Source organism: Neoarius graeffei, chromosome 16 (genome assembly GCF_027579695.1).
Source record: "Neoarius graeffei isolate fNeoGra1 chromosome 16, fNeoGra1.pri, whole genome shotgun sequence".
Taxonomy (NCBI): domain Eukaryota; kingdom Metazoa; phylum Chordata; class Actinopteri; order Siluriformes; family Ariidae; genus Neoarius; species Neoarius graeffei.
This window is the reverse complement of record NC_083584.1, coordinates 26,231,693-26,259,319: the sequence shown is the minus strand read 5'-3', so window position 1 is coordinate 26,259,319 and position 27,627 is coordinate 26,231,693. Positions and strand designations below refer to the sequence as shown.

General features: G+C 42.4%; 1 protein-coding gene across 9 annotated transcripts; it reads right to left on the bottom strand.

Moving 5' to 3' along the window:
• Window positions 1-1,392: 1,392 nt before the first annotated feature.
• On the bottom strand, window positions 1,393-25,770 carry mtdha (metadherin a). 9 transcript variants are annotated; one of them, XM_060942698.1, is made up of 12 exons: window positions 25,352-25,770; window positions 21,074-21,307; window positions 14,439-14,523; window positions 13,089-13,250; window positions 12,902-12,949; window positions 12,646-12,816; window positions 9,144-9,227; window positions 6,565-6,654; window positions 6,344-6,468; window positions 4,485-4,595; window positions 4,114-4,225; window positions 1,393-3,086 (listed from the first exon to the last, which is right to left on the bottom strand). In XM_060942698.1, the coding sequence occupies exons 1-12, from the start codon at window positions 25,706-25,708 to the stop codon at window positions 3,019-3,021; spliced, it is 1,647 nt and encodes a 548-aa protein (XP_060798681.1). In that variant the 5' UTR covers window positions 25,709-25,770; the 3' UTR covers window positions 1,393-3,018. The 9 variants fall into 9 exon arrangements, with proteins under 9 accessions (XP_060798681.1, XP_060798683.1, XP_060798684.1 ...); XM_060942700.1 differs by having other exon boundaries at window positions 4,485-4,589; XM_060942701.1 differs by having other exon boundaries at window positions 6,353-6,468.
• Between the last annotated feature and the right edge of the window lie 1,857 nt (window positions 25,771-27,627).

Below are 27,627 nucleotides of genomic sequence, written 5' to 3'. Positions count from 1 at the left end.
TAGTCAGCTGGGATAGGCTCCAGCTTGCCTGCGACCCTGCACAGGATAAGCAGTTATGAATAATGGATGGATAATAACAATGGCGCCTATAAAGGGGTGAAATATATTTGGCAGCAAGTGACTTCAGTTCTAGAAGTTGATGTGTGTTGAAAGCAGGAAAAATGGGCAAGGATCTGAGCGACTTCGAAAAGAGCCAAATCGTGATGCCTATCTTGTAGGGTGTTCCTGATATGCAGTGATTAGTGACCAAAAGTGGTCCAAGGAAGGATAACTGGAGACAGGATCATGGGAGTCCAAGGCTCATTGGAGAGCAAAGGCTAATCTTTCTGGTCCGATCCCACAGAAGAGCTACTGTATACGTTGTGTTAGCTCTATTTGATTACCATGGGGAAGCGATGGCCTAAAGGTTAGAGAAGCAACTTTAGGACCAAAAAAAAAAAATCGGTTCAATGGCTGAAGTGCCCTTGAGCAAGGCACCTCACCCCCAGCTGCTCCAAGTATGTTGTACATCACTCTGGATAAGAGTGTCTGTTAAATGCCATTAATGTAATGTAATTGCACTATATGGCCAAAGGTTCTTCCCCAAACTGTTGCCATAAAGTAACATTACAATTTACTGGAACCAAGAGCTCCAAACATTTTCACTGCCCCGTGTAGAAAGCAAGCTCCTTGAAAACATGGTTTGCCAATGTTGGAGTGGAAGAACTCGAGTGGCCTGCACAGAGCCCTAACCTCAACCCCACTGAGCACCTTTGGGATGAACTGGAACACCAAATACACCTTGACATCGTTGCCTAACCTCACTAAAACTCTTCAAATCCACACAGTCAAGCTCCAAAATCCAGTAGAAAGCCTTCCTGTTAGAGTGGCGGTTGTTACAGCAACAAAAGAGGACTAAATCTATAACAAGACATTCAGCAAGCACGTGGGCATGATTGGTCAGGTCACCACAAATGTTTGGCAACATAGCATTATACCTACTGTATACCTGCACCAACAGGCGACTTTATCTTTTACCATAGCACTGCTGAATTCTCCGATTGGTCAAGTGGTGATGTTGGATTTTCTAACAGTAGCTCCAACAACAGTTCCGGCTGTAAGGCAAATCACAATTTTATATTCATGCATTTGTTCTAATTTGTTATTTCTACAGTAAAGGAAAAGTCACAGTAACTTTTAGGCAGATGCTATTTGCACACCGGTGTCAATATCCAAAAGTTGTTGTTTTTTTAATGAAATAATAATACTTTACTTAATTAGGATTTTCCTGGGAGAAATATACTTTGACTGCCGTTTCCAATGAATATCAGGTTCGAGATTTAACAAAAATAAACTGCTACTGTAGTTAGGTGTATCACTGATTCTCCAGCTGCACAGAAACATCACATAGAATAACAATGATCAAATGTTTTATTTAACAAATCAACATAGAAATATTGCATCGACTTCAGTAAACATGATCATTCTCAATCCAAAAATCTGAAGACAGGTATAAATACACTGGTTTGACCACCTTTCTAATGGAAAACTAAGGCAGGTGTCTGATTCTAAACCAGAGTACCTCAGGTACGCAAAATCTACCACAACTTACAAAAATGAACATGGGACAAACGCCCAGTTAATCCACATATAGATCCATTTAAATTAAATGTTCAAGGCTTAAAGCCTGAAAAAAAAAAGAAGTTGAAAAGAAAGATTGAAATTCACTATTTAAGATCTACCAAAGCAATATGCATTTCTCATCCATTAAAGCCTTTATGTCGAGAGTAGTACTTGTAAGAGTGGAAAACAATGCGGAGATTTATTTGATTATTATAATAAAGATTTAAAACATTACTCGTGCAACAGTAAGTGCAACTCTGACATCAATCAAACTGGAAATGATCATTCTACAACCCTTTCCAAAATTACTTCAATTTAAGGAGATTGTTAGATGGATGCATACATTACAAAGAAAAAAAAAACCCAACAGATTAAGGCAATAGATTCCAGAGATAGGGATACTATTTATAGTAAAATGGAGGTAAAGCTGCTATTACCGTTTCTCTCTCCAAGAAAAATCACTTCCCCCTCTGTCTATCACAAGATACCAAAACAAAATTAAACAGGAATTAAAGTTTCACATTTCAAGAAGATCAGAAAATAATGAAAATAGAAACTATTACAACCTTTAGCACAGTGCAATTAAAGAGAATTATAGAAAAAAGCCCTTATTAATTCTGTACATATGGCCTGGCTTTTTCTACTTGAAGAGGTTGCAAGAGAGACAAAGCGCATTAAATTGATTCAACAGTTAATAAGGTAAGATAAAGCAAGTATTTCAAAAGGTGTGTACAGTTCTCTATGTGAAAATATATGCTAAATACGGGGGGGGGGGGGGGGGGGGGGGGGGGAAGCACGGAGAATATTCTTAGTGTTAGAAACATCTCTGTAGTAACCTGTACTCTCCTTTTGTTTCAGATCCAGATGACAAAATACAGTAATATACCAGTCTCTTCCTGCTGCTGCTGACGACTTGTGATGTACTTCATGATGGCTCTGATGGCACAGTGTCTCTCAGTGGTGTCTAACACTAACTGCTACACTGCAAATACTCCTGAACGCAATTCAGCAGTAGAAAAGTTCCAGAGGAAAGAGAAAAATCACAATTGAAAGAAAAAAAAAAAAAAGAAAAAAAAATCCTCAAAATTCTAAAATATCCCCCATGGTATTAACAAACTTTTCAAATCCTACTATCGCAAAAGTAGCAGTTGGACAATATATAATCTTTCACTGCACTAAAGCGTGCAGGATATCAAGTACAATAATCGATCCTTTACAAGACATCAGTCTAGCATAGTGCATAAGTTGTTCTCGGTTTGCTGTAATTTATTTTATTTAGTTATGGCCAACTTGGCCAATCTCGCTTAAGATGTTCTGTAAATAGCACAGAAGATTTAAATCAGTATAAAATTCTGTACTCTGAAATTATTGCATAAACATTTTTTGACAATCCTTTGCATAAGAGATCAAGCGGATTCATGTTTCTCTCCTCGCCTTCTTCTTTTGAACTTGCTTCAGCGGTTCCAGGTTCTGATCAGATTTCTCTGTGAAAGCAATACAGATTATAGTTAACGGTTTGTTTTAGCAACAAACAGCATGCCATTTCCAGACCTGCCAACCCTAAAAAGGAAAAAAAAAAATGCATAGTCACGTGAAAAGGTGGTCAAAAAGTGCTGTTTTTCAACCAAACTTCTGGTGCACTCTTAATAAATACGGTTCAGTGATGTTAACTATAAACATGTCTAATGTTCAGATTTTTTCACATTTCTGAACTCGAAAAATAAACAAACATTCCACATTTATGTACCTTGACAGAAAGTGAGGAAACAGATTCAAGGCACCTTTCAAGTGCAGGGAAAAAGCGACTCGTGAAACAAGATGGAGGGGATGGGATGGGGCTTCCAGGCATGTCCATGCATATCAGACACTCGCGCAAATGTCACTCATTTCTGATTCATATGATGATTGGCGGCGGCACGGTGGTGTAGTGGTTAGCGCTGTCGCCTCACAGCAAGAAGGTCCGGGTTCGAGCCCCGTGGCCGGCGAGGGCCTTTCTGTGTGGAGTTTGCATGTTCTCCCCGTGTCCGCGTGGGTTTCCTCCGGGTGCTCCGGTTTCCCCCACAGTCCAAAGACATGCAGGTTAGGTTAACTGGTGGCTCTAAATTGACCGTAGGTGTGAATGTGAGTGTGAATGGTTGTCTGTGTCTATGTGTCAGCCCTGTGATGACCTGGCGACTTGTCCAGGGTGTACCCCGCCTTTCGCCCGTAGTCAGCTGGGATAGGCTCCAGCTTGCCTGCGACCCTGTAGAACAGGATAAAGCGGCTAGAGATAATGAGATGAGATGATGATTGGCTGACCTGATGTTTTACTAACAGTAAAACCTGTTCTTTTAGCGTACTCCAGTACTAATATACAGCGCTCCGATGTAAATCATGCAAAGGTTGGCACGTCTCGATTTGGAATAATTGTTGTACCCAGGCCACAACAGATTTTAGATATAAAATGACAGTCAACATTCAATTTTACTTTTTTCTTAATAATTCTTACTACTGCATTGCCAGACTACTCACTCTGTCCTGACTGCTGAGTGATGATCTGTTTGGTCGGCTCCCCCACTGGCACATGAGGATGGGGCTTGACTGATCCACTTTCTGCTGGTGCAGTTGAACTCTCGGTGGTCACCTGCACATAAACACAACCTTGTGCCAAATTTAAACAGAAAAATAAAGGCTTTAAATTTATTTTGCAGGCATTCTTTGCTCATACGTAGATCAGTAATAATATCTTAATTTCAAACTAAGAACCTCAGCTCATTCTGTTTTACTTAAGCCAAAATTAGCGCTGCACCGATGCCATGATTTTTGTCGACGGCTCATGAAACACCTGGGGGGAAAAAAATGGTTTATGGCAATTATTTTTTTCGGCAGTTAAGTCCTCTTACCTGTGAGCCAGCATTTTCATCCTCTGGCTTCTTCTTCTTTTTCTTCTTTCTCTTGGACTTGCCACTTCCAGAAGGATCTCCTTTATCCTTGTCCTCATCAGATTCCTGCAACTGGCACACACATACGACATCAAGTATAACGTGTCAGGCCACTTTATATGTCTGCCAAAAAGAAGGAGACCTCATTAAAGTCTGAGAGAGCTTTTTGTCTTGAGAGAGAAGCGTTCTATGCCAGGAAAAACAACAAAGTATTAAAGATGGACTGGCAGATCTCCTGAAGTAGCAAACCAGTGCTTCACTCAGCATAGCTGTAGCTCAGCGGGCAATTAAATAGCAGAATGTGTATTATGGATGCACAATATGAACAAGAGTGCTCTGAGAGCACAATATCCCCCGCTGGCAACTATATCTATGCTGTAAGTGCTTAATACACTCTCATGAAATTGTGAAAGTACAAGTTTGGTAATCAAGAGCCATAACTCTGGTAAAATACGACTGAACCGAATGAAACTGAAAATATGCGCATTACTGACATATAAGAAAGAATCCTGTTAAAGTGCCATTCCACCATTGGATGTATTCTTTGGCATAAAATACAATATATTTTGACAACATATATAAATGGTATCACTAGATAGAGAAATCTTTTAGCTTCAAAATGATATCAAACATAATTTTTTGACAACGACAAGTATATTAATTTTGCAACCAAAGTCACCTACCCTTTTAATTTCCGCGCGTGATGTCATCGGCAGGTTCCCCTTCTTGTGTACCACGTGACGTGGCACATATTATCAGCAATGGCGGATAGAACGCGATAAAAATAATACCAATAAATCTAGCTAATACCAATAAATCTAGCTAACTGAAAGATTAACTCAATTTTTCGCAATTTTTTTGGCCCCCATATACGAGGAGAAATGACTCTCTCACTTTGGGGGTTTCCTGGTCTAAAAATAGACCGACACGTGGTACACAAGAAGGGGAACCTGCCGATGACATCACGTTTCACTACCGCGCGGAAATTAAAAGGGTAGGTGACTTTGGTCGCAAAATTAATATACTTGTTGTCAAAAAATTATGTTTGATATATCATTTTGAAGCTAAAAGATTTCTCTGTCTAGTCATGTTGTCATAAAATATATTGTATTTTATGCCAAAGAATACATCCAATGGTGGAATGGCACTTTAAGTTTCGTGAAATTCCTCCAAAAATTGGAGAGGAGTTGATTTCAGAAGTGGAGTACCATTCCCGGGACGGACATCGCTATGACATAATCCCCCTTCGGACCTTTCGGCCAGTGGGGGATAAAAAGGCACATGTGATACGTATTTGAATATCATAATGACAGTATGAGATGCAATAAAGCTAGGACAAAAATAAAATACATAAATGTTTTTTCTACCATTAATGTAAATACGTTTGACTCAATATCAGCACTGTCATTGTGTCCTCACTTAATTTTTTATAATTATATATAAAAATTATGCCTCACCAACAAACAGGCTAAATCCCAAATGACTTCTGTCCTACCCAGCTTGTAACATAACCGCTCTGTACACCCTACAAAGTGAACTCCGTGTAGGACACGCCACTTAAGATAAAGCCACAAAAAAGCGATGCACATTGAAGTCTAAGAGTCAGAACTCAGTCTTTAAGTCGAATATCCTTCGCCATTCTAACAAACCCAGTCCTTCACCCAGTCCAACAGGTCATTCAGATAACTACCTGTTCAGCATGCAATCGTGAAGCCAACGAATCTAATCAAATTACCCTAAAATAGCACATTTTCAACTTGGTGCTGTTGGACCATTTGTGGACTTATTACCATGGCAATTGAGAGTATTCTCTGACTGACCCTGGGTACCTGGGAAACAGGCATCTCTTGGGCAGCAGGTGTTTCTGGCTTAGGTTCATCATAATTCCCCCACACTTCAGTTGGAGCATTCCAGTCTGAACTTGGATCTGTTGCACCAAGGCCATCTGAAATCGTAAGAGTTCATTGTATATACTCCAACACTGTGTTGGAAGCTAATCAAAATAGCGGACTCTTATTTTCAATTCGTGTTAAATACGGACAATTATTTGTCTTACTGTATCCAGACCACTCGTCAGCAACGGGGAGGCCATTCCCCGATTCAGCAGCAGGCTGAGTCATTGGAACACCACCTGGTGCAAAAAATAATGAAACTGATGTGATAAAAGGCCATAATGTGTGTGTGTTCACTGTGTTTTTTACCAATTTTGGCAAATGCAAGCTATGTTATTATTTGACTGACTTCCCGAATTTGCTTACTCAAGATACACTATATGGCCAAAAGTTTGTGGACACTTGATCACTGCAATGCTGACTGCACCCCAGTGCCTGCCCTCACCAATGCTCTTGTGGATGAATCTTCACTTTCCAAAATCTAGCAGAAAGCCTTCCCAGAAGGGTGGAGGTTATTATAACAGTAAAAGTGGAACTAAAATTGGAACAGGATGTTCAAAAAGCAAAACAAAACAAGTGTATGTTGGTCAGGTTATCCACAAACATTTGGCCATATACCGTAGCTACAGAATTTAGGGCTGGTCCCTGAAATTCAAGAGTTACAATCATCTCTTATAACTTCAAAACTATGAGGATGAACCACAGGATGCCTAAGAGCTAGGGTTGCCACCATTCAGAAATGAAAATAAGGGACGCCCACCACGGCTCCTTGGGGCCATGACCACCACGGGCACGACCCCCATGGGGTGGGGTGCCCGCAGCAGTGCTATGTTTTATTTTGTAGGTGTTTTTAGTAAAGGGGTGATCAAGAAAGCAATTACTCATACTTAAAGCTTGAAATGCTTTATTGCCAATGCTGTAAAAATGTATAATGTACAAGTGGGCAACAATGAACTTTTAAAATATAATCTAAATATATTGAGAACTTGGCGGCACGGTGGTGTAGTGGTTAGCGCTGTCGCCTCACAGCAAGAAGGTCCTGGGTTCGAGCCCCGGGGCCGGCGAGGGCCTTTCTGTGTGGAGTTTGCATGTTCTCCCCGTGTCCGCGTGGGTTTCCTCCGGGTGCTCCGGTTTCCCCCACAGTCCAAAGACATGCAGGTTAGGTTAACTGGTGACTCTAAATTGACCGTAGGTGTGAATGTGAGTGTGAATGGTTGTCTGTGTCTATGTGTCAGCCCTGTGATGACCTGGCGACTTGTCCAGGGTGTACCCCGCCTTTCGCCCGTAGTCAGCTGGGATAGGCTCCAGCTTGCCTGCGACCCTGTAGAAGGATAAAGCGGCTAGAGATAATGAGATTAGATGAGATATTGAGAACTTAATATCACTGTAAATGTAAGTGCATAACTGTTCTTGGTGTAGGGACTCTCTTTGTGAACCTTGGGGACATTTTTACTTAGAGAGGAAAAAAGAGAACAAAAAACAACAAAAACACAACAAACATGCATGTCTGCTTATTCAAGAATGCAGAAAACAAGAAAGTGCAAAACATTACTCCTTCCCTCAACAGTCCGGAGTTCATCAGGAACTGTTGTGTTCCTCTTGTCTGTGGAGTAGACCAGATTTAAACAGTCAACAGATTTCCCTCACTTCTTTTTCCAAGTGCACTTCTTGTTACTCCTTGCTGCACTGAGTAACTCCTTGTCTTTCAAAGCGCTGTTGTAAAACTCTGAACAGGACTGCTCAAAGTTTCGAGTGATCAGGAGCTCACTCCTTATGAGCTCCATGGAGGACCTGTTCCTGCTCTGTAGTCGCCTCCACTCACGCTGTCCAGCCAAGGATGTGCCTCTTCCCACTCACGTCTGTACTTTTGTAAGCGTTTACGCTTTTGAGGACGTGGTGGAGTCCTGGGTGCAGCAGACATTTCTAAAAGGCCCGGGTTTTTTGAGCAGCGCCGGTGTGTGTTGTCTGTCTCTAGGCAACCGTGACAGCGCCACACGCAGTGACGCAGGCAGCCAGGCACAGAGCGTGACACAGAGGGGAGGGGTTTGTGTCCTGGGTAGATCCCGCAACGGAGTATTTCCTGTTTTATTTTGTTCATTATTGTTAGATTTAGTGTTTGTGTGTGAGACAGACGTGTGTATTGGACATTTATGAAAATATGGAACAAATCGCGTCCCGTATCGGTTCAATACGGGACACAAGATTTAACTGCCAAATAAAGGACGATTCCGTATTTTACGGGACGGGTGGCAACCCTACTAAGAGCACCCCAGCCTATCAGCCGTGTGACCTTATCGTGTTGCGTTCGAATAGAACAGAATGCATTACTCATCATTACACACCATACAGCAAAATTTCAAGTGCAGACCTCAATTGTGCTATTCTTTTGTATTGTTCTTTGGTGTCAGGTTTTTAAAAAAAAGTGATCATTTGCTGCATTACAGATTTAATCTGACTTTGCATATTGCATTTGACCATAACCCATATGCAGCACTAAAGCACCTTGCTGTGAAGGTTTAATCCTCAATTAAAAGGGTTTAGATTTGTCTCTCAGCTTTACTAACTGCGGAATATTTTTAATAGGAAAGCCCTGGATTGTATTAAAGCATTGCATTCAAAAACACGACGCTGAAAATATTCGAGCAGTACAAGTGAGAGCAAACTACTGAGTATTAGACACCCTGAAGAAAAAAAAAAATCAGTGCAACAGTTAATATGATCGAAATACCTGATGGGTTTAATCTGAGCATGGAGAAGTTCATTCGGTGTACTTCTGGCTTAATTCGTCCATCCATGCTGGACCATGACCCTGCTAAAAACATAATCTGTTACATTTATAGTTTATTCGTGTGGTTTAGATAGAAGGATTTTGTTCATATTATTCTGCAATCAAATGGTCATTTACCAGCTAACTTATGGAATAATCACTCACAGGCCACTTTATTAAGAACACTCATCCACCTGCTGTTTTATGCAGTTCTCTAACCAGCCAATCCCTTAACAGCAGCACAATGTGAGTGAGGGACAGTTCTGTGGGTGGTGGGTGGAAACACCTTATTGATAAGAGAGCTCAGAGGAAAATGGCCAGATTGGTTCAAGCTGCCAGGAAGGACATAATATCCCGGGTTTTTTCTAGAAAAATTTAGTATGAGGGCGCTCACCATGGGGGGGGGGAACGGTGCCGGTTGTCCGTCCTCCCCTCCGCCGTGCGAAGCCTTTGAAAAATTGAGGCTCCAATGGGACATTCTGAGGCTATCTGAGAGGGAAATTGTAACAAATTGTCTGTCAACATTGAAAAAGAAAGAAGTAATCATCTTCTGCCCCGGACAGTCTTTGGCTTTCTTCCGTTTCGTGCCGCGGGACGACATCTTTAAATGCCCAAGTGTCAACAAAAACAACTCGCGAACTACTTCTGTCAAAAGTTCCCGCGCCGGTGGGTGAAAGGTCATTCAGTCTCGAGAAATCTCGCTCGACAAGTCAGCTGACCTTGTATGTAACCCATGTCAAATCTCGCGAGAGCAGCCACGACAAGTAAACAACTAAACAACATGGCGCCTCAGTCTGGAAAACGCCAATTCGGATAGTTTTTGCACCGTCTGGCGGTGTATCTACTATGATTGGAATATTTTTGGAGTAGTTATAACGTATTTGATGATCAGACCCATTGTCACGTGGTGTTGCTGGGATGTTTTCACGGAGAAAAGATTGTTTTGAGAAAGATTGCATGTTGTGCAGTAGCATACAAGTGCATGGCCTAAGTGTGACTTGGGGTTCAATTGGCATTTCGGTAAGGGGGCACACTCCGAGAGTAAGAGGGCACAGCGCCCCTGCTCCCCGGTTTAGACGAAAGCCTGATATCTCATATAAATCACTCTTTACAACCATGGTGAGCAGAAAAGCATCTCAGCATGCAACAGCGGGAGACCATATTGGGTTCCACTTTTGCAGCCAAGAACAGGAATCTTCGAATCAAGAACAAGTTCCTATTAAAGTGGCCGGCGAGTGTACAGTATATTACATCTGATATAACCTGCTTGTGGATTTTTAGCAACCTCTCTTAACAGCCAAACATGAAAATACGCACAAACTCCAACACATCTAGTCCTTCTTGATACTAATTTGTATGCCTCAAAACCTCCTTAGGTCACACATTTGACCTTGATTCTGTTTGGATAAACTACAAATTCCAATCTGCTGGTTACAACGATAACTCCATACAAATCTAACAAACATTTAAGATATCGCAAATGAGGATCTCGGATGGATGTATGGACAGATAAACACTTAAATAAAGCTTAGATAGCCAGAAACTTGGCCTTGACTTCATGACCAAGAATGTATAAGTAATATCTCTCTCTCTCTGACAAACAACAAGGAAGACGAAGACCTTGCTATGACCTTGATCCTGTCGAACTGACAGATACACGTACAACCCCGATTCCAAAAAAGTTGGGACAAAGTACAAATTGTAAATAAAAACGGAATGCAATGATGTGGAAGTTTCAAAATTCCATATTTTATTCAGAATAGAACATAGAGGACATATCAAATGTTTAAACTGAGAAAATGTATCATTTAAAGAGAAAAATTAGGTGATTTTAAATTTCATGACAACAACACATCTCAAAAAAGTTGGGACAAGGCCATGTTTACCACTGTGAGACATCCCCTTTTCTCTTTACAACAGTCTGTAAACGTCTGGGGACTGAGGAGACAAGTTGCTCAAGTTTAGGGATAGGAATGTTAACCCATTCTTGTCTAATGTAGGATTCTAGTTGCTCAACTGTCTTAGGTCTTTTTTGTCGTATCTTCCATTTTATGATGCGCCAAATGTTTTCCATGGGTGAAAGATCTGGACTGCAGGCTGGCCAGTTCAGTACCCGGACCCTTCTTCTACGCAGCCATGATGCTGTAATTGGTGCAGTATGTGGTTTGGCATTGTCATGTTGGAAAATGCAAGGTCTTCCCTGAAAGAGACGTCGTCTGGATGGGAGCATATGTTGCTCTAGAACCTGGATATACCTTTCAGCATTGATGGTGTCTTTCCAGATGTGTAAGCTGCCCATGCCACACGCACTAATGCAACCCCATACCATCAGAGATGCAGGCTTCTGAACTGAGCGCTGATAACAACTTGGGTCATCCTTCTCCTCTTTAGTCCGAATGACACGGCGTCCCTGATTTCCATAAAGAACTTCAAATTTTGATTCGTCTGACCACAGAACAGTTTTCCACTTTGCCACAGTCCATTTTAAATGAGCCTTGGCCCAGAGAAGACGTCTGCGCTTCTGGATCATGTTTAGATACGGCTTCTTCTTTGAACTATAGAGTTTTAGCTGGCAACGGCGGATGGCACGGTGAATTGTGTTCACAGATAATGTTCTCTGGAAATATTCCTGAGCCCGTTTTGTGATTTCCAATACAGAAGCATGCCTGTATGTGATGCAGTGCCGTCTAAGGGCCCGAAGATCACGGGCACCCAGTATGGTTTTTCGGCCTTGACCCTTACTCACAGAGATTCTTCCAGATTCTCTGAATCTTTTGATGATATTATGCACTGTAGATGATGATATGTTCAAACTCTTTGCAATTTTACACTGTCGAACTCCTTTCTGATATTGCTCCACTATTTGTCGGCGCAGAATTAGGGGGATTGGTGATCCTCTTCCCATCTTTACTTCTGAGAGCCGCTGCCACTCCAAGATGCTCTTTTTATACCCAGTCATGTTAATGACCTATTGCCGATTGACCTAATGAGTTGCAATTTGGTCCTCCAGCTGTTCCTTTTTTGTACCTTTAACTTTTCCAGCCTCTTATTGCCCCTGTCCCAGCTTTTTTGAGATGTGTTGCTGTCATGAAATTTCAAATGAGCCAATATTTGGCATGAAATTTCAAAATGTCTCACTTTCGACATTTGATATGTTGTCTATGTTCTATTGTGAATACAATATCAGTTTTTGAGATTTGTAAATTATTGCATTCCGTTTTTATTTACAATTTGTACTTTGTCCCAACTTTTTTGGAATCGGGGTTGTACAACCCAAAAACAACGTCTGCACCCCTTAGTAGCTGAGGATTAAAAACATGGTATTAGAAGGGGAGTGGGGGTGTTAGTAGCACGGTATCTAACTGTGTAATATTTTTAAACCTGCAAAGCAAGGCATAATGCTTTATCAGACTTCCTTATAGTTAGTTCGCACGTCCTATCACTCAGTAAGACGAGTCCTTACCCTCCGATTCTTGAGTCCAGGCCAACTGCTCCGAAGTCCTGTGTCCAGACGTCTTAACGCCAGCAGACGATTTCTCACGGTCTGAAGCGTTCACCTGGGGTGGAAGCTTTGCAGACGCTCCAGTCCATGCTCCACTGTTCACAGCGCTCACATTATTCCAGGTGGATACCGCTACAGATGGAGCAATTCATTAGATATGCTTATAGGGTGATATTAGCAACTAACCTCAAAATTTACAAAATATATCATTATTTACCTGGTGTTACATTGGCATCACCTTTCGTTGCCTTCAAATTCAGAGATTCTACCAAAGACAAGTGAAATACGCTTAAAGTTAGCTTTCTACCAAAAATAAGTTACACAAACGTACTTGTTTGGATAGACGGTAATCCGCTGCTGTAACCACGTCACAATAATTCAAGCTGAATCCTCACACCGCTTACCTTTATTCTTCTTGGTGTTCACTGGAGCTGTAACTACAGGCTGCTCTGTCTGCTGACCAACACGCTGACCACCACCAGGGCTTCCTGACTCATCGTTAGAGCCCTTCTCCTTCTTGCGCTGCTGTCGCTTCTCTCGGTTACTGATTTTAGTCTCCCAAGCACCTTTTTAAGAGTTGTGCATCAACAATCACTACTTCACCTGTGATCCCATTTCCATTTTCTTCCCCCCAACAGCAGTTTTCTAGCAAGATTCAGGAAAAAATGTACCAAAACTGTATTGCCCCTTATAATCGTTTCAAATTTTAAGCAATGTTCTGTTACTTGAGTTTGCTCAGATGAGAGTCACAGGAAATCCACCCATACTGGGGATAAGGCTTCCTGTCATACTTGCATTGTTAACAACAGCTTTTTTGTGTCTATCCAACACAAATGCGTTCAATCCCACACTAGTAAGAGAACACTGAAAAATCATGCATCTTAAAACACATAGTTTTAGATCACCAGTCAGCTATAAATTAAAAACTAGAGACAAGACTCGGAATCTTCAAATTGGTCATTTTCTAACTTCTCTTCATCCTTAACACTGTTTCTGGTTTTTAGCTCGTTTTGTTTTAATAGTTCTGTACAGATTTTCTTTATTTTCCTGAATGTGGTGCACAAACCCCAGAAATCGTATGCTTCAGCACTGAACAAAACTCCTTCAAACACATTTAACAACAATCCATAAGCCTTATTCGTTTATTTCACACAGACAGAAATGTATTAACTCACTTCACACCAGCTGCGACATTAATTCACTGGAGCCTAGAGTTTCGTTTAAGAGCTTTCTCACTATGAGTAAGTAAATTTAGCATGCAAATGGTCGGTCTTGGACCACAAGATTATTTTAAACATGCGATACCACAGTATACCCAGCACAAGCTACTCTTAATACTCTCACCTGGAAAAACTGAGACGAGAAAAATGAAGTGAAAATCAACAATATGAGGAACAAAAGTACAGGAAAGCCTGCGACAAATCTAAGCACTGTTACCCAATGATCATTTGCCAAACTTATTACCTAGTGAAAAAATAAATAAATCTACACTACGATTAGCAACACCTGACTACACATCTGCTGACTGAAATTAGACCTTTGCACAAATGTTTACAAGCTCGTATTTAACCTTTGATATGCCATTTTATATCCATGTCCATGAATCAGCAAATGATTACCTGGGAAAAAAAATGACATGAAACAATTTTCACAGATGGACTGCATCAGACAGAATAATGAGCTCATTTCTAATCTTCTCACTGAGGTTGTGAATCTGTCATAGCACATATTATAATCAATACTCGGTTTCATACCTTCATCAGGCTCCTTTCCGTCCGTAGAGGAAACAGCTTGGGTTGGTTTCACCTCTGGCTTTGGTTTCTTCTTACCTTTCTTGGCCTGTGTAAAGAAAATGTGGTTAACAAAATGGTATCGCTACCTTCAAGAAATGATAAATTTCCCCACAGAGCTTTACACACGCTTTATTGACTTGTTTCTACAATTAGTATAAATTTTACTCAGGTTATTCTTTCATTCAGTTATCAGCAGCATCCTGTGTGTAAGAAATACATGATAGGCCATGCTGTACGAGGAATGTAGTCAACAATGGGGCACTGTTTATTTTCCAGTAACAACAGGTTCTGAGGTTTGTTTTTTTTTTAAACACATTTAAAAATGTATTAATGAGCAACATGCCATTATTTTTAACCGTTTATGTTGACATTTAACGTTGTGCAAAGACTGAGAGATGGGTTAATTCCTGTTATTGCTTACGTTATAGCAGCTATAAACAGTGGGAACCAGAAGGGCACTCGGTGCAGTGCATACCTCCACCAAGTCAAGTCAAGTCAACTTTATTGTCAGATATGCCCTACATGCTCGACATACAGCACAGATGAAATTTCAGTCCTCTCTGACCCACGGTGCAAACAGGCAATGCAATAAATAAAAACAGAATAATTGAAATAAAAACAATATAAACAGTATAAACACTCTAGATAAGAACTAGACATAGACTAAACACTCATACACACACACACAGACAAATTGGTGCAAATAAACAGTCAAGGGCACTTGAGGTATAGCAGGTAAACATGAAATAAGCAGTATAAACAATAAACCAAGCCACTTACACTGCAACCCCACTTTTACTACGAACTTTCACATATAGATAGTTTTCACTGACGTCACGGCATTCCGGGGAACGCCCCCCAGCCGCCATCTTGCGGGGCAAATAAAACGGACCATCGCCACTACCGGCTACGTTATCTCGGACGAATTTATGAAGTTATATAGTCAGTTTTCTAAAATAAAGATCGATGTCGGCAAAATCAAGCAAACAGAAGTATATAGATACATTAGACGACATCTCACGACAACGGTATGCAGCCAAACTGGCCTTGATTGGGGGAATTGACCCCTACGAAGTGGACAAAGATGCATTTTCAAGTGACTATGCAGGGCTGCCAAAGCCTGAAACTGCCAAAGCCTGCTCCAAAGCCTGAAACTGACTTCATCAAACTTTAAAGGCTGTCTGATATATACAACTTTATATATTTCACAGCGCGCCTTTTGGCGGATGCCACCTGAATCGCGCAGACCCGATTTTTTTTTTTGGGGGGGGGGGGGGGGGGGGGGGGGGCGCGTTGGAGTGTCTGATTATAATTTCAAAGTAAATTCTGTATTAAAATTCCTAAATAAGCAAATCCGTTACAGTCCATGAAACAGGAAGTATAAGGATGAGAAAAAAAAACAGTTTAAATCATAAAGCTGCGCACATTTGTGCAGCCCGAGCGGTGTGCAGGACTGCGCAAATGTGCGCAGCTTTACGATTTAAACTAGAGCTGTGCAATATATCGTATTTTTATCGCGATATCGATATTGGTGTCAAACGATATCAAAATTCATAATATCGATATGAAACGATTTTTTGTCATTTGTCGAAAGGGACGTGCACAATATTTCTACAATGGCAATAAAACAACAATAACATTGACGTGACAGTAAGGTAAAACGAACCCTTCTGTCCCCTAAGGCACACCGTAGCCTTGCATACGTCATCCATTCTACTCCCGCGATATCTCCGCAACAGTAAAAAATCAATTCTTCTGTTTTCATACGTGTCGGGTGATTCGATATATTGATTTGTTAATATGTTGTTTGATTTGCTTGCTAATAGTTATAATAATACAATTAACATATTTACGTCATATTTTTGGATGTGGGACTGGGTAATGTAAAAATGGCATCTACGGAAGAAAACAAGCACAACAATATTAGCACATATCCAGCTTGCTAGCTGTGTTAGATGTGTTAAACCGTGTGGATTTAAGTGGAATAATTGCGAGTCGTCCTGTGGTCAAGGCAGCGTTTTAAGGTAAGGCAATTTGGTTATTAATGTTGCCCGCCGCGGCATGTTTACTTGGGTTCATTTGATTTTGACTTGTGCATCTGCAGCTAGCATCATGCTTTGAAGTAGGTTCTGCTAAGGACGGGTTTATTGCGCGATGTAGACGGACTCAGATGTAATTACATTGTTTTTAAAATTCCGTGCGCTTAAAACGGTGTCCCCCTGCTAATCATATAGCCCTAATCATGTGTTGCTTTTACTTTTCGAGTGAAATATCTCTGCAAATGGTATTTCAATGCTGACATGCCAAAAAGATAGCGGAGTCCACATTTGGAAGATGAAGGAAGAGAAGCCTGATGCTTGAAAATAGATCGCTTAATCCACAACGCATATCTGTATTTGAGACATAACCTGCCACTAGTGGGGATGTTTTGAAATGACTGTGCGTGGGGTGTTTTTGGCCACAGAACACTAACCCACAGTAGTAGGAGGACTACTGGGTTCGTGGATTTTGTCTGTTGACTGAGCGAAGCATGGTGTTTGCCTTGTGCCATTTCACGTAGCATCTAGCCGCAGTGCCACCTACACTTTCAGGGAATGTTTACATGCCGCTGAGCTATTTTCATGTATGTTAATTCTTAAGGACTTGTCTCTATATTGTGCGTGTTCACACACGGACTGGCCATCGGGAGTAGCGGGAGTTTTCCCGGTGGTTCAGCGCGGGCCGGCGGAGAAAAAAACAAAACAGTTGCGCGCTGGCCTTTAATATGATAAGCAATGTTAACAGTTTCTTTAAGAAACTGTTAACATTGTTTATTACAGTTGCGCGCTGGCCTTTAATATGATAAGCAATGTTAACAGTTTCTTAAAGAAACTGTTAACATTGCTTATCATATTAAAGGCCAGCGCGCAACTTTTTTTTTTGTTTTTTTTCTCCGCCGGCCCACAAACTCCCGCTACTCCCAATGGCCAGTCCGTGTGTGTGCGTGTTTTAATGTTGGTGTCTTAACAACACACAAGCTTACGTTGTAGTGTGTGTGTGTGAGAGAGAGATTTTATCCTTGGCTGGCTACGAGCCAGTGTGGACGTTACGCAGTAATCACTGGTAATACCAGCGCTGGCTCCATCCTCTGTGATCGGAAATGTTGAGTGAGGAGAGCGTGAGCCTTGTGCAGGCGATAGGACCTATGCAAAGTACGCGCTTGCACAGTAAATAGTTTAAGTAAAAGGCGTTTCAGGGTACAACGGGAAGGGTTGACAGGTAGCCTATGAGGCCTGTATTATAAAAATGTGGCCCGGTGCCTCAGGTGTTGATGATCAGGGCTTTAAAAAAAGGTGTATAAATATCGTTTTAAAAATCGCGATATCGATATTTACTGAAAAAATCGTGATATTGATTTTTTCCAATATCGAGCAGCCCTAATTTAAACTGTTTTTTTTCCCTCATCCTTATACTTCCTGTTTCATGGACTGTAACACATTTGCTTATTTAGTAATTTTAATACAGAATTTACTTTGAAATTATAATCAGACACTCCAACGCCCCCCCTAAAAAAAAAAATCGGATCTGCGCGATTCAGGCGGCATCTGCCAAAAGGCGCGCTGTTTGCATCCCAAACACAAATCAAATCATACAGAATAGACCTAAAATGTTTTTCAAAAATGACCCTTGCGTGAGTGAAGTGACAAGTTTCAAATAAAAACGTGACAAACGAGCGATATTAAGTGTACATTACAATGTAAATGTACACTCAGCGGTTCCAGTTAGGCATTCTCCAGAGATTGTTCACATGATGTTTTGGTTTCCAAAAACAAACTTAAACACAATTGATTGTTTATTTAAACAACTTACCACTTATAAAATGATCGGAGCAGACTTTGCTGTGTTTGGAAGGCTGATAATCCTTGCGGTTGATTCTCGCAAGCCATAAATTTCTCCTTTGTATGCTGAGTTTGTTTGCTCGCCTTCGTGCTCCCGTACAGTGGAAATTCCATAAAAGCTCCGCTTGACTTCATCATTTGACCTATTACGACAGCCGTGAATACAACAGGTGTGCACCATTGCTAGCTTTAAATAGCCTGCTTGGGTTCTTTTGAAGACTTTGTACTCGCATGTTACAATGTGTGCTCAGTCACCCGTATGGTAAGCTTGACCCGCAAGATGGCCGCCACTAGGGAATCCCCGACTCTGTGACGTCATGTGAAAACTATCTATATAACAAACCAAGTTTGCGTTCCCTGCCTTTAGTGACAATGAGTCTGACTCTTCAAAAATAATCACTGCATCACGTCCATGCACGCTGCAGATTACAAAGCCCGCGCAGCACCATTAGGAATAATTACTATGCACCTGTTCCAGAGTAGAGCGCAATCACAGCATGCACTAATAAGGATTCTCTAAACGCACAAACTTGAAGTACACATGCTGTACCTAGTGTCTCACATTACCAAACCTTGTATCTGTGTGTTGCCTTTGTTTTGTGTATTTGGACTCCGCCTTTGATTTATGCCTCGCGTGATCATTGCCCATTTCATGACCATGCCTGTCTTACGTTTCCGAACTGTTTGCCTGCCTGTTTGTAAAGAAACACTTCCTGCAATTGGGCAATTCCATGTAAATGTCAACCTCACCATGCAAAAATAAAGCAACATGTAATACATCAAAACCACTCCCAGAGATATCACCTAGGCCTGTATTTTACAGATGTGAATAAGTTGAACCAATTTGTAACCAACCTAATATGTCACTGTCAGTCTTTCTTTCTTATAATGTAAACCCCAAGCTAAAATCAACTTTGATCATGTACAATTCTATATTATTGCCACAAGCCACAGAAATGTATGCTAAAATCCACAAAACAGCACAACAATAGCCATCCTAAATATTATTTAAGAACTTTGATAGTTTTAGCTGATATTTAGAGAGTTTTTCAAAGGGTTATGGTGGTTAAATTGCTGATTTTCTAAACATACGCCATGTCTATTTCAGACGCGTCACATCCATAACGGAATTTCGTCACATCCATAACGCTGACTTTTCCTTCCGAAACTCTGCATGAAATACAAAATATTTTAAACAAAGATTTTTTAATATTCACCTTGGACCCCTCTATCAAATGGATATCTCCATTTCGACATTAGGTTTACAATTTCACAGAGTTTGATAAAAATGTACAGTCACCCAAGAAAAGTGATACTTTTTCTGTCACATCCATAACGCATCTTTTATTGGCATTTTCTGGCATGCCCTAGATGTACTATGGGAATTGTTCTTGTTCTATCACTTCTCCAGTATGGTACAGCCTTAAAATATGCAACACCTGTTTAAATACTGGGAGACAATAAAACATGCACTGGGTCATTTGTTGCCATTTTGAGTTCAAGTGTCACGTCCATAACGCTGGAATTGCTCAATTACATCCGTCATTTGCCTGCTTGTATGACACACTGAGCCATGCGGTCCTCTTCCCACCAGAGACAATCAATCAATAAGTCCACAGTCAGGTTAACTATACGTATTAACGACATAAAACAAAGGCGTAACTAGCCTAGCATAGGTGTCAATCACGAACAATTATCGAGAACGGCGATCAAAAGGATTGATAAAAGGACGAAATGACTGCTGATACCGTTAAACTCAACACCTAGTTAAAGTACACCGGCGGCATGTTTATATCCTCTGCTCAGTCCCACAGCGCGACATAACTGACATCATCGCTGATTTGCAACACATGAATGAACTGAATGGTGAAGACTTAGAAAACATAGCAAGTCAGTGGGTGGACACTGACAACGATACACCAGTAACCTCCATCATTTCCATAACAGACGAAGAAGTCTCCGTTCATTACCCTTGAACTGAGTTAACGAACTGCGATAGTGACTCGGAAGGAGAAAATCATGATAAGAAGAACGTGCCTAAAACTTTGCTGATAACATGAGCGTCTGGTGTGACAAGTGGGTTCATTTCAGTATTATTAACTTTTTGGTATAACAAACTATTTGGACGTCCCTCAAGGAGCTCATCATCGCAGGGTTGCAGCGTAAATGGAAACTCAAAACCAAAATCTAAAATTAGTTTAAAATCCCATATTCACCTGTTTACAGCAGCAGTTGTATGCTTTTTGATAATGGACTGCTATTTTCATAGATTTCAAATGCAAGTCAAGATGAAACATGCAATTCCCTGACATTTTAGGACATGTTCACGGTAAACATCAAAGGTGGCGTTTTAAAGTTAAGTTAAAGTCCTTCCCGCGCCATGTGGCGCATCGGGCGGCGCTGATCTCCGTTTCCGCAGCCCTCGGCCTCTCGCCTATTACATAGCTAGGGTTACAGTGGGGGGCTAGTCCTCTGGTAACTACGAGAGTTTGACTCCCCACTTGCATCTGTATTGCCAGATGGTAGTAGGTACCATTTTTATGATGGTCTTTGGTATGACCCGACCATGAATAGAACCCACGATCTCCCGATTGAAAGGCGGACACGCTACCACTAGCCGGTAAAGGTGGTGTTTTGCTGAGGAACAACTGTAGCAAAAAGACTCACTGAAGTGTAGTTACCACTGAATAGTGAAAGTGAAGTCATTTTTGCTTTTACCTTTTCAGCTTTAACGTCGACAGGTGGTTGTGGTGGAGGTGGTCGTGCTGCTGCTGGTGGAGGTGGTCGTGCTGCTGCTGGTGGAGGAGGTCGTGCTGCTGCTGGTGGAGGAGGTCGTGCTGCTGCTGGTGGAGGTGGACGTGGTTGTTGTGGGGTTGCTTGTTTAGGGAACTCCTTAACAACTTTGACTTGTTCTCGAGGTTCAGGGACCGTCCCACCATTTGACTGGTTCTTCTGATGAAAAGAAATGCCATATTAAACATTAAATACAAAAATTGAAATTTGTTAGTTTACATTACTTCACACCTATAAACACCTGACCTGCATTTAGAGATGAGTGATGTTAAGATGTACTGATATTGCGATGAGGGCAGCACGGTGGTGTGGTGGTTAGCACTGTCGCCTCACAGCAAGAAGGTTCTGGATCCGAGCCCAGCGGCTAACGAGGGCCTTTCTGTGTGGAGTTTGCACGTTCTCACTGTGTCTACGTGGGTTTCCTCCACAGTCCAAAGACATGCAGGTTAGGCTAATCAGTGGCTCTAAATTGACTGTAGGTGTGAATGTGAGTGTGAATGGTTGTTTGTCTCTCTGTCAGTACGTTTACATGCACATCCAAATCGAGCTGCTGTCGGTAATCGAGCAAAGGGTCCCAGCAGGGGTGCCAGAGAAATCCAATCCTACATGCACAAGTGAAATCGGGCTATTGTGCAAGGTGCATTGTGCACCCGAGCCACACGTGGCGCTACACGCCCCATCGTGTTGGTACACTTCCAGTTGTCGTCATGAAGAAGAGCTATAGTGTTGCCAGATACTGCTGACGTCTTCCAGCCCAAAACATGTTCAAATCCGCTAAAATGCACTTAAAACCCCCAATCTGGCAACACTGGCAGTTCCGTGTTCAAGCTGTTAGGCTTGCTCTAACAGACTGTATGGCTACAAACTGTCCGGCGCAGACCACTGTTTTGTAAGACAACTTATTTTGCACAATAATATTTTTCTAAAGTCCATTTTTTGCTTACAAAAAAATATTTTTTTTTTGCTTACAATTTAACTTATGTCTTAATAAACACAAAAAGTTCAATTGTTTTGTTTTTATTGACATTCTTCAGATGCTGGACATGTATATATACACACACACACACACACACAAATACAATGACTTGTTTATGTACACAATTCACAGCTATGCAACAGCTGTACAGATGTATTTGGTGATACAGTAAGTGAGCTAAATTTTAACAGTGCAAACAATGCCACAAAAAGAAATGATTCATGCCGTTGTCATGATTCGTTGTCATGCCGACCGAGGCTGTTGTGTTTCCCTTGTGGTCTCGTCACTCGTCACTTCCGGAAGGGGCAGTGCTGAAGTAAGTAGCTCGAATACGTAGCTCAATAGGGTTTACATGCACTAAGTAGCTCGGCAGAAATCGCATAATCTAGGTCGTGTAGCTCGATTCCGAGAAATCAAGTTCGGTTCAATTTCAGCCGAATTAAGGTGTATACATGGCATTTTGAACTTCGATTTCAGTTGAGCAACGGCAGAAATTCTATTCTCTCTATGTGCATGTAAACGCACTGAGTGTCGGCCGTGCGATGACCTGGCGACTTGTCCAGGGTGTGCCCTGCCTCTCGCCCATAGTCAGCTGGAATAGGCTCCAGCTTGCCTGCGACCCTGCACAGGATAAGCAGCTACAAATAATCGATGGATGGATATATATTATGATACATTAAATATGGTTTTGTGATATGAAGCTATGGGAAAGGGTATTGGAGGCGAGATTGAGAGGAGAGGTAGCAATCTGTGAACAGCAGTACGGGTTTATGCCAAGGAAGAGCACGTCGGATGCAATTTTTGCTTTAAGAATGTTAATGGAGAAGTACAGGGAAGGCCAGAGAAGGCTACATTGCGTGTTTGTAGACTTGGAGAAGGCATACGATAGAGTGCCGAGAGATGAGTTATGGTATTGTATGAGAAAGAGTGGAGTGAACGAGAAGTATATTAAAGTGGTGCAAGACAAGTATGAGAACAGCAAAACAGCAGTGAGGTGTGCAGTTGGAATGACTGAATGGTTCAAGGTGAAGGTGGGACTCCATCAAGGATCTGCTTTGAGTCCTTTTTTGTTTGCCATAGTGATGGATAGCTCGATGGACGAAGTGAGGCAAGAGTGTCACCATGGAACATGATGGTTGCGGATGATATTGTGATATGTGGTGAAAATAGAAAGGAAGTAGAGTTGGGTTTGAAGAGATGGAGGTACGCATTGGAACGAAGAGGAATGAAGGTGAGCAGTAGCAAAACAGAATACATGTGTATCAATGAGAATGGGGATGAGAGCGTAGTGAAGATGCAAGGAGTAGACGTAAAGAAAGTTGGTGAATTCAAGTACCAGGGGTCAACTGTGCAGGAAAATGGGGGCTGCGATAGTGAGGTGAGAAAGAGAGTGCAGGCAGGGTGGAGCAGTTGGAGAAGGATTTCGGGAGTCATTTGTGATAGGAAAGTCCCAGCAAAAGTGAAAGGGAAGATGTATAAGAGAGTAGTGAGACCAGCTGTGATGTATGGATTGGAGACCGTACCCTTAACGAAAAGACAGGAGGCGGAGTTGAGGATGGACAGGATAAGGAACGAGCACATCAGAGGGACAGCACATATGGAGAGCTTGGGAATTAAGCTGAGAGATGAGACTGAGATGGTACGGGCACATCCTGAGAAGAGATGCAGAGCATGTTGGAAGGAGAATGTTGAGGATGGAGCTGCCAGGCAAATGAAAACGAGGAAGGCCAAAGAGGAGATACATGGATGTGGTGAGAGAGGACATGAAAGTGGCAGGTGTGGTCGAGAAGGATGCGGAAGACAGGGAGCAATGGAGACGAAAGATCCGCTGTAGCGACCCCTAATCGGGAGCAGCCAAAAGAAGAAGAAATATGGTTTTGTGACACATCATTGGTGATGTTATTTTGATAATAAACAGCTCAGAATAACATGGAGTTGTCAAACTATATATAGATTTTTTTATTTCTCTCATTTTCTCATCTCATCTCATTATCTCTAGCTGCTTTATCCTGTTCTACCGGGTCGCAGGCAAGCTGGAGCCTATCCCAGCTGACTACGGGCGAAAGGCGGGGTACACCCTGGACAAGTCGCCAGGTCATCACAGGGCTGACACATAGACACAGACAACCATTCACACTCACATTCACACCTACGCTCAATTTAGAGTCACCAGTTAACCTAACCTGCATGTCTTTTGGACTGTGGGGGAAACCGGAGCACCCGGAGGAAACCCACACGGACACGGGGAGAACATGCAAACTCCGCACAGAAAGGCCCTCGCCGGCCCCGGGGCTTGAACCCGGACCTTCTTGCTGTGAGGCGACAGCGCTAACCACTACACCACCGTGCCGCCCTCTCTCATTTTCTGTGTGAAAAAATATTTCCGTGTACATTAAATAAAGGGTGGCACGGTGGTGTAGTGGTTAGCGCTGTCGCCTCACAGCAAGAAGGTCCGGGTTCGAGCCCCGTGGCTGGCGAGGGCCTTTCTGTGCGGAGTCTGCATGTTCTCCCCGTGTCCGCGTGGGTTTCCTCTGGGTGCTCCGGTTTCCCCCACAGTCCAAAGACATGCAGGTTAGGTTAACTGGCGACTCTAAATTGACCGTAGGTGTGAATGTGAGTGTGAATGGTTGTCTGTGTCTATGTGTCAGCCCTGTGATGACCTGGCGACTTGTCCAGGGTGTACCCCGCCTTTCGCCCGTAGTCAGCTGGGATAGGCTCCAGCTTGCCTGCGACCCTGTAGAACAGGATAAAGCGGCTAGAGAGAATGAGATGAGATGAAAAAAAAAAAGTTTCGATAAGTATCGCGATACAATTATTTTTTGCCAAATCACGTCCATCGAAAATGAAAGAGATAAGCTGTGTGGCTAGCTTGAAATAGCCTGCTATGCTAATCCACGTTTAGCCAGTGAAGAGTTTAGATTACCACTGAGCCATGTTAAGAACTCGTACAAAATACTTTATTAGCTAAAGAATTAAAAATAAAAATACATTCTAAATAAAACACACAGGTTAGAAAGCCGGTAATTCGAGTAAAGTGTCTATGCAAATTAGCCACTGTAGAGCGGCTAGGCTAGGCTAGGCTAGCAAGCTAACGTTACAATCTGTCAAAAACAGCGGTTCTTTCGAATACACTTCATATTAGCATGTTAGCATACTAGCCTAGCTCGGAATGAGAGAGAGCCATTCAAATACTATACAGGATATATGTTTAAGAAGACGGTACGCACCTTTTCTGCGGTTTTCTTTTTGTTTTTCTTCTTCGGTTCGTCGGGTTTGGGCGCTTTAACCGGTGTGGCCTTTACGCTCTCGGTGGCGCTCACGACAGCGGTGCTTTTACCCCGAGCAGCCCCCTGCTTTCTGCGCCGAGCTCCGCCGCAGGCCGCGACCAGCACCAGCAGGAGAACGAGGCCGATCAGCGCCGTAGAGAAGAGAATCACCCAGGCCGGGTAAAGCTCGGGCTTCAAACCCAAATCTATCCCCAACTCATCATGGAGAAAGTGCAGTCCAGAAGACACGAGCTGACGGAGACGACTCGATATCAGATCGGCCTGCTCCGACACTACGCCTCCCCAGCTCGATGCCATCTTACCACGTTCACTCTTTCTCTTTCTCTCTCAGACTGAGCTCTGATTGCTCTGCTTCAGATCACAGCATCATCACAGAGGACGGAAGCCCTGAACTGAAACCTAAGGAACAAGACACTGAAATGTGAAGTGGTTATTTTTGCTAATTGATTGCTAATATCCTCAAAAGTATTTTTTTTTTGTACTTCAGATTTTCGCCTTCAAAAAATACATATATTTATGCAAATGTTTTAATTTTCACATACACTGTCAGAAACATAAGTACAGTAGGAGTCCATTTCTGTCTCACAAGGTACAATCTACACTAATGTACCCTCCAGGGCTCATTACTGGACCTCAAGGTAACTATATGGGTCAAAAAGGTGGTGCATCTCAAAAAATTAGAATACCATGAAAAAGTTCCTTTTTTCATCTCATGTCATTATCTCTAGCCGCTTTATCCTGTTTTACAGGGTCGCAGGCAAGCTGGAGCCTATCCCAGCTGACTACGGGCGAAAGGCGGGGTACACCCTGGACAAGTCGCCAGGTCATCACAGGGCTGACACATAGACACAGACAACCATTCACACTCACATTCACACCTACGGCCAATTTAGAGTCGCCAGTTAACCTAACCTGCATGTCTTTGGACTGTGGGGGAAACCGGAGCACCCGGAGGAAACCCACGCGGACAACATGCAAACTCCGCACAGAAAGGCCCTCGCCGGCCACAGGGCTCGAACCCGGACCTTCTTGCTGTGAGGCGACAGCGCTAACCACTACACCACCATGCCGCCCAGTTCCTTTTTTTCATAACTTAATTCAAAAAGGTAAACGTTCATATATTCTATATTCATTACACGTAAAGTGAAATATTTAAAGCCTTTTTTGTTTTAATTTTGATTATTATGGCTTATAGCGGGCGGCACGGTGGTGTAGTGGTTAGCGCTGTCGCTTCACAGCAAGAAGGTCCGGGTTCGAGCCCCATGGCCGACGAGGGCCTTTCTGTGCGAAGTTTGCATGTTCTCCCCATGTCTGCGTGGGTTTCCTCCAGGTCCTCCGGTTTCCCCCACAGGCCAAAGACATGCAGGTTAGGTTAATTGGTGACTCTAAATTGACCGTAGGTGTGAATGTGAGTGTGAATGGTTGTCTGTGTCTATGTGTCAGCCCTGTGATGACCTGGCGACTTGTCCCGGGTGTACCCCGCCTCTCGCCCGTAGTCAGCTGGGATAGGCTCCAGCTTGCCTGCGACCCTGTAGAAGGATAAAGCGCCTAGAGATGATGAGATGAGATGGCTTATAGCTCATGAAAATCAGAAATCCAGTATCTCAAATTATTAGAATATTCCCTAAGATCAATCAAAAAAAGGATTTACAATACAGAAATGTCCAACTTCTGAAAAGTATATTCATTTATACTGTACACTCAATACTTGGTTGGGGCTCCTTTATCATGAATTACTGTATCAATGCAGTGTGGCATGGAGGTGATCAGTCTGTGGCACTGCTGAGGTGTTATTGAAGCCCAGGTTGCTTTGATAGTGGCCTTCAGTGTATCTGTATTTTTGGGTCGGGTGTTTCTCATCTTCCTCTTGACAAGACCCCATAGATTCTCTATGGGGTTCAGGTCAGGCAAGTTGGTTGGCCAATCAAACACAGTAATATCATGGTCAGCAAACCATTTGGAAGTAGTTTTGGCACTGTGGGAGGGTGCTAAGTCCTGCTGGAAAAGGAAATCAGCATCTCCAAAAAGCTCGTCAGCAGATGGAAGCATGAAGTGCTCTAAAATCACCTGGTAGATGGCTGTGTTGACTTTGGACTTGATAAAATACAGTGGACCAATGCCAGCAGATGACATGGCACCCCAAATCATCACAGACTGTGGAAACTTCACACTGGGCTTCAAACACCTTGGATTCTGTGCCTCTCCATTCTTCCTCC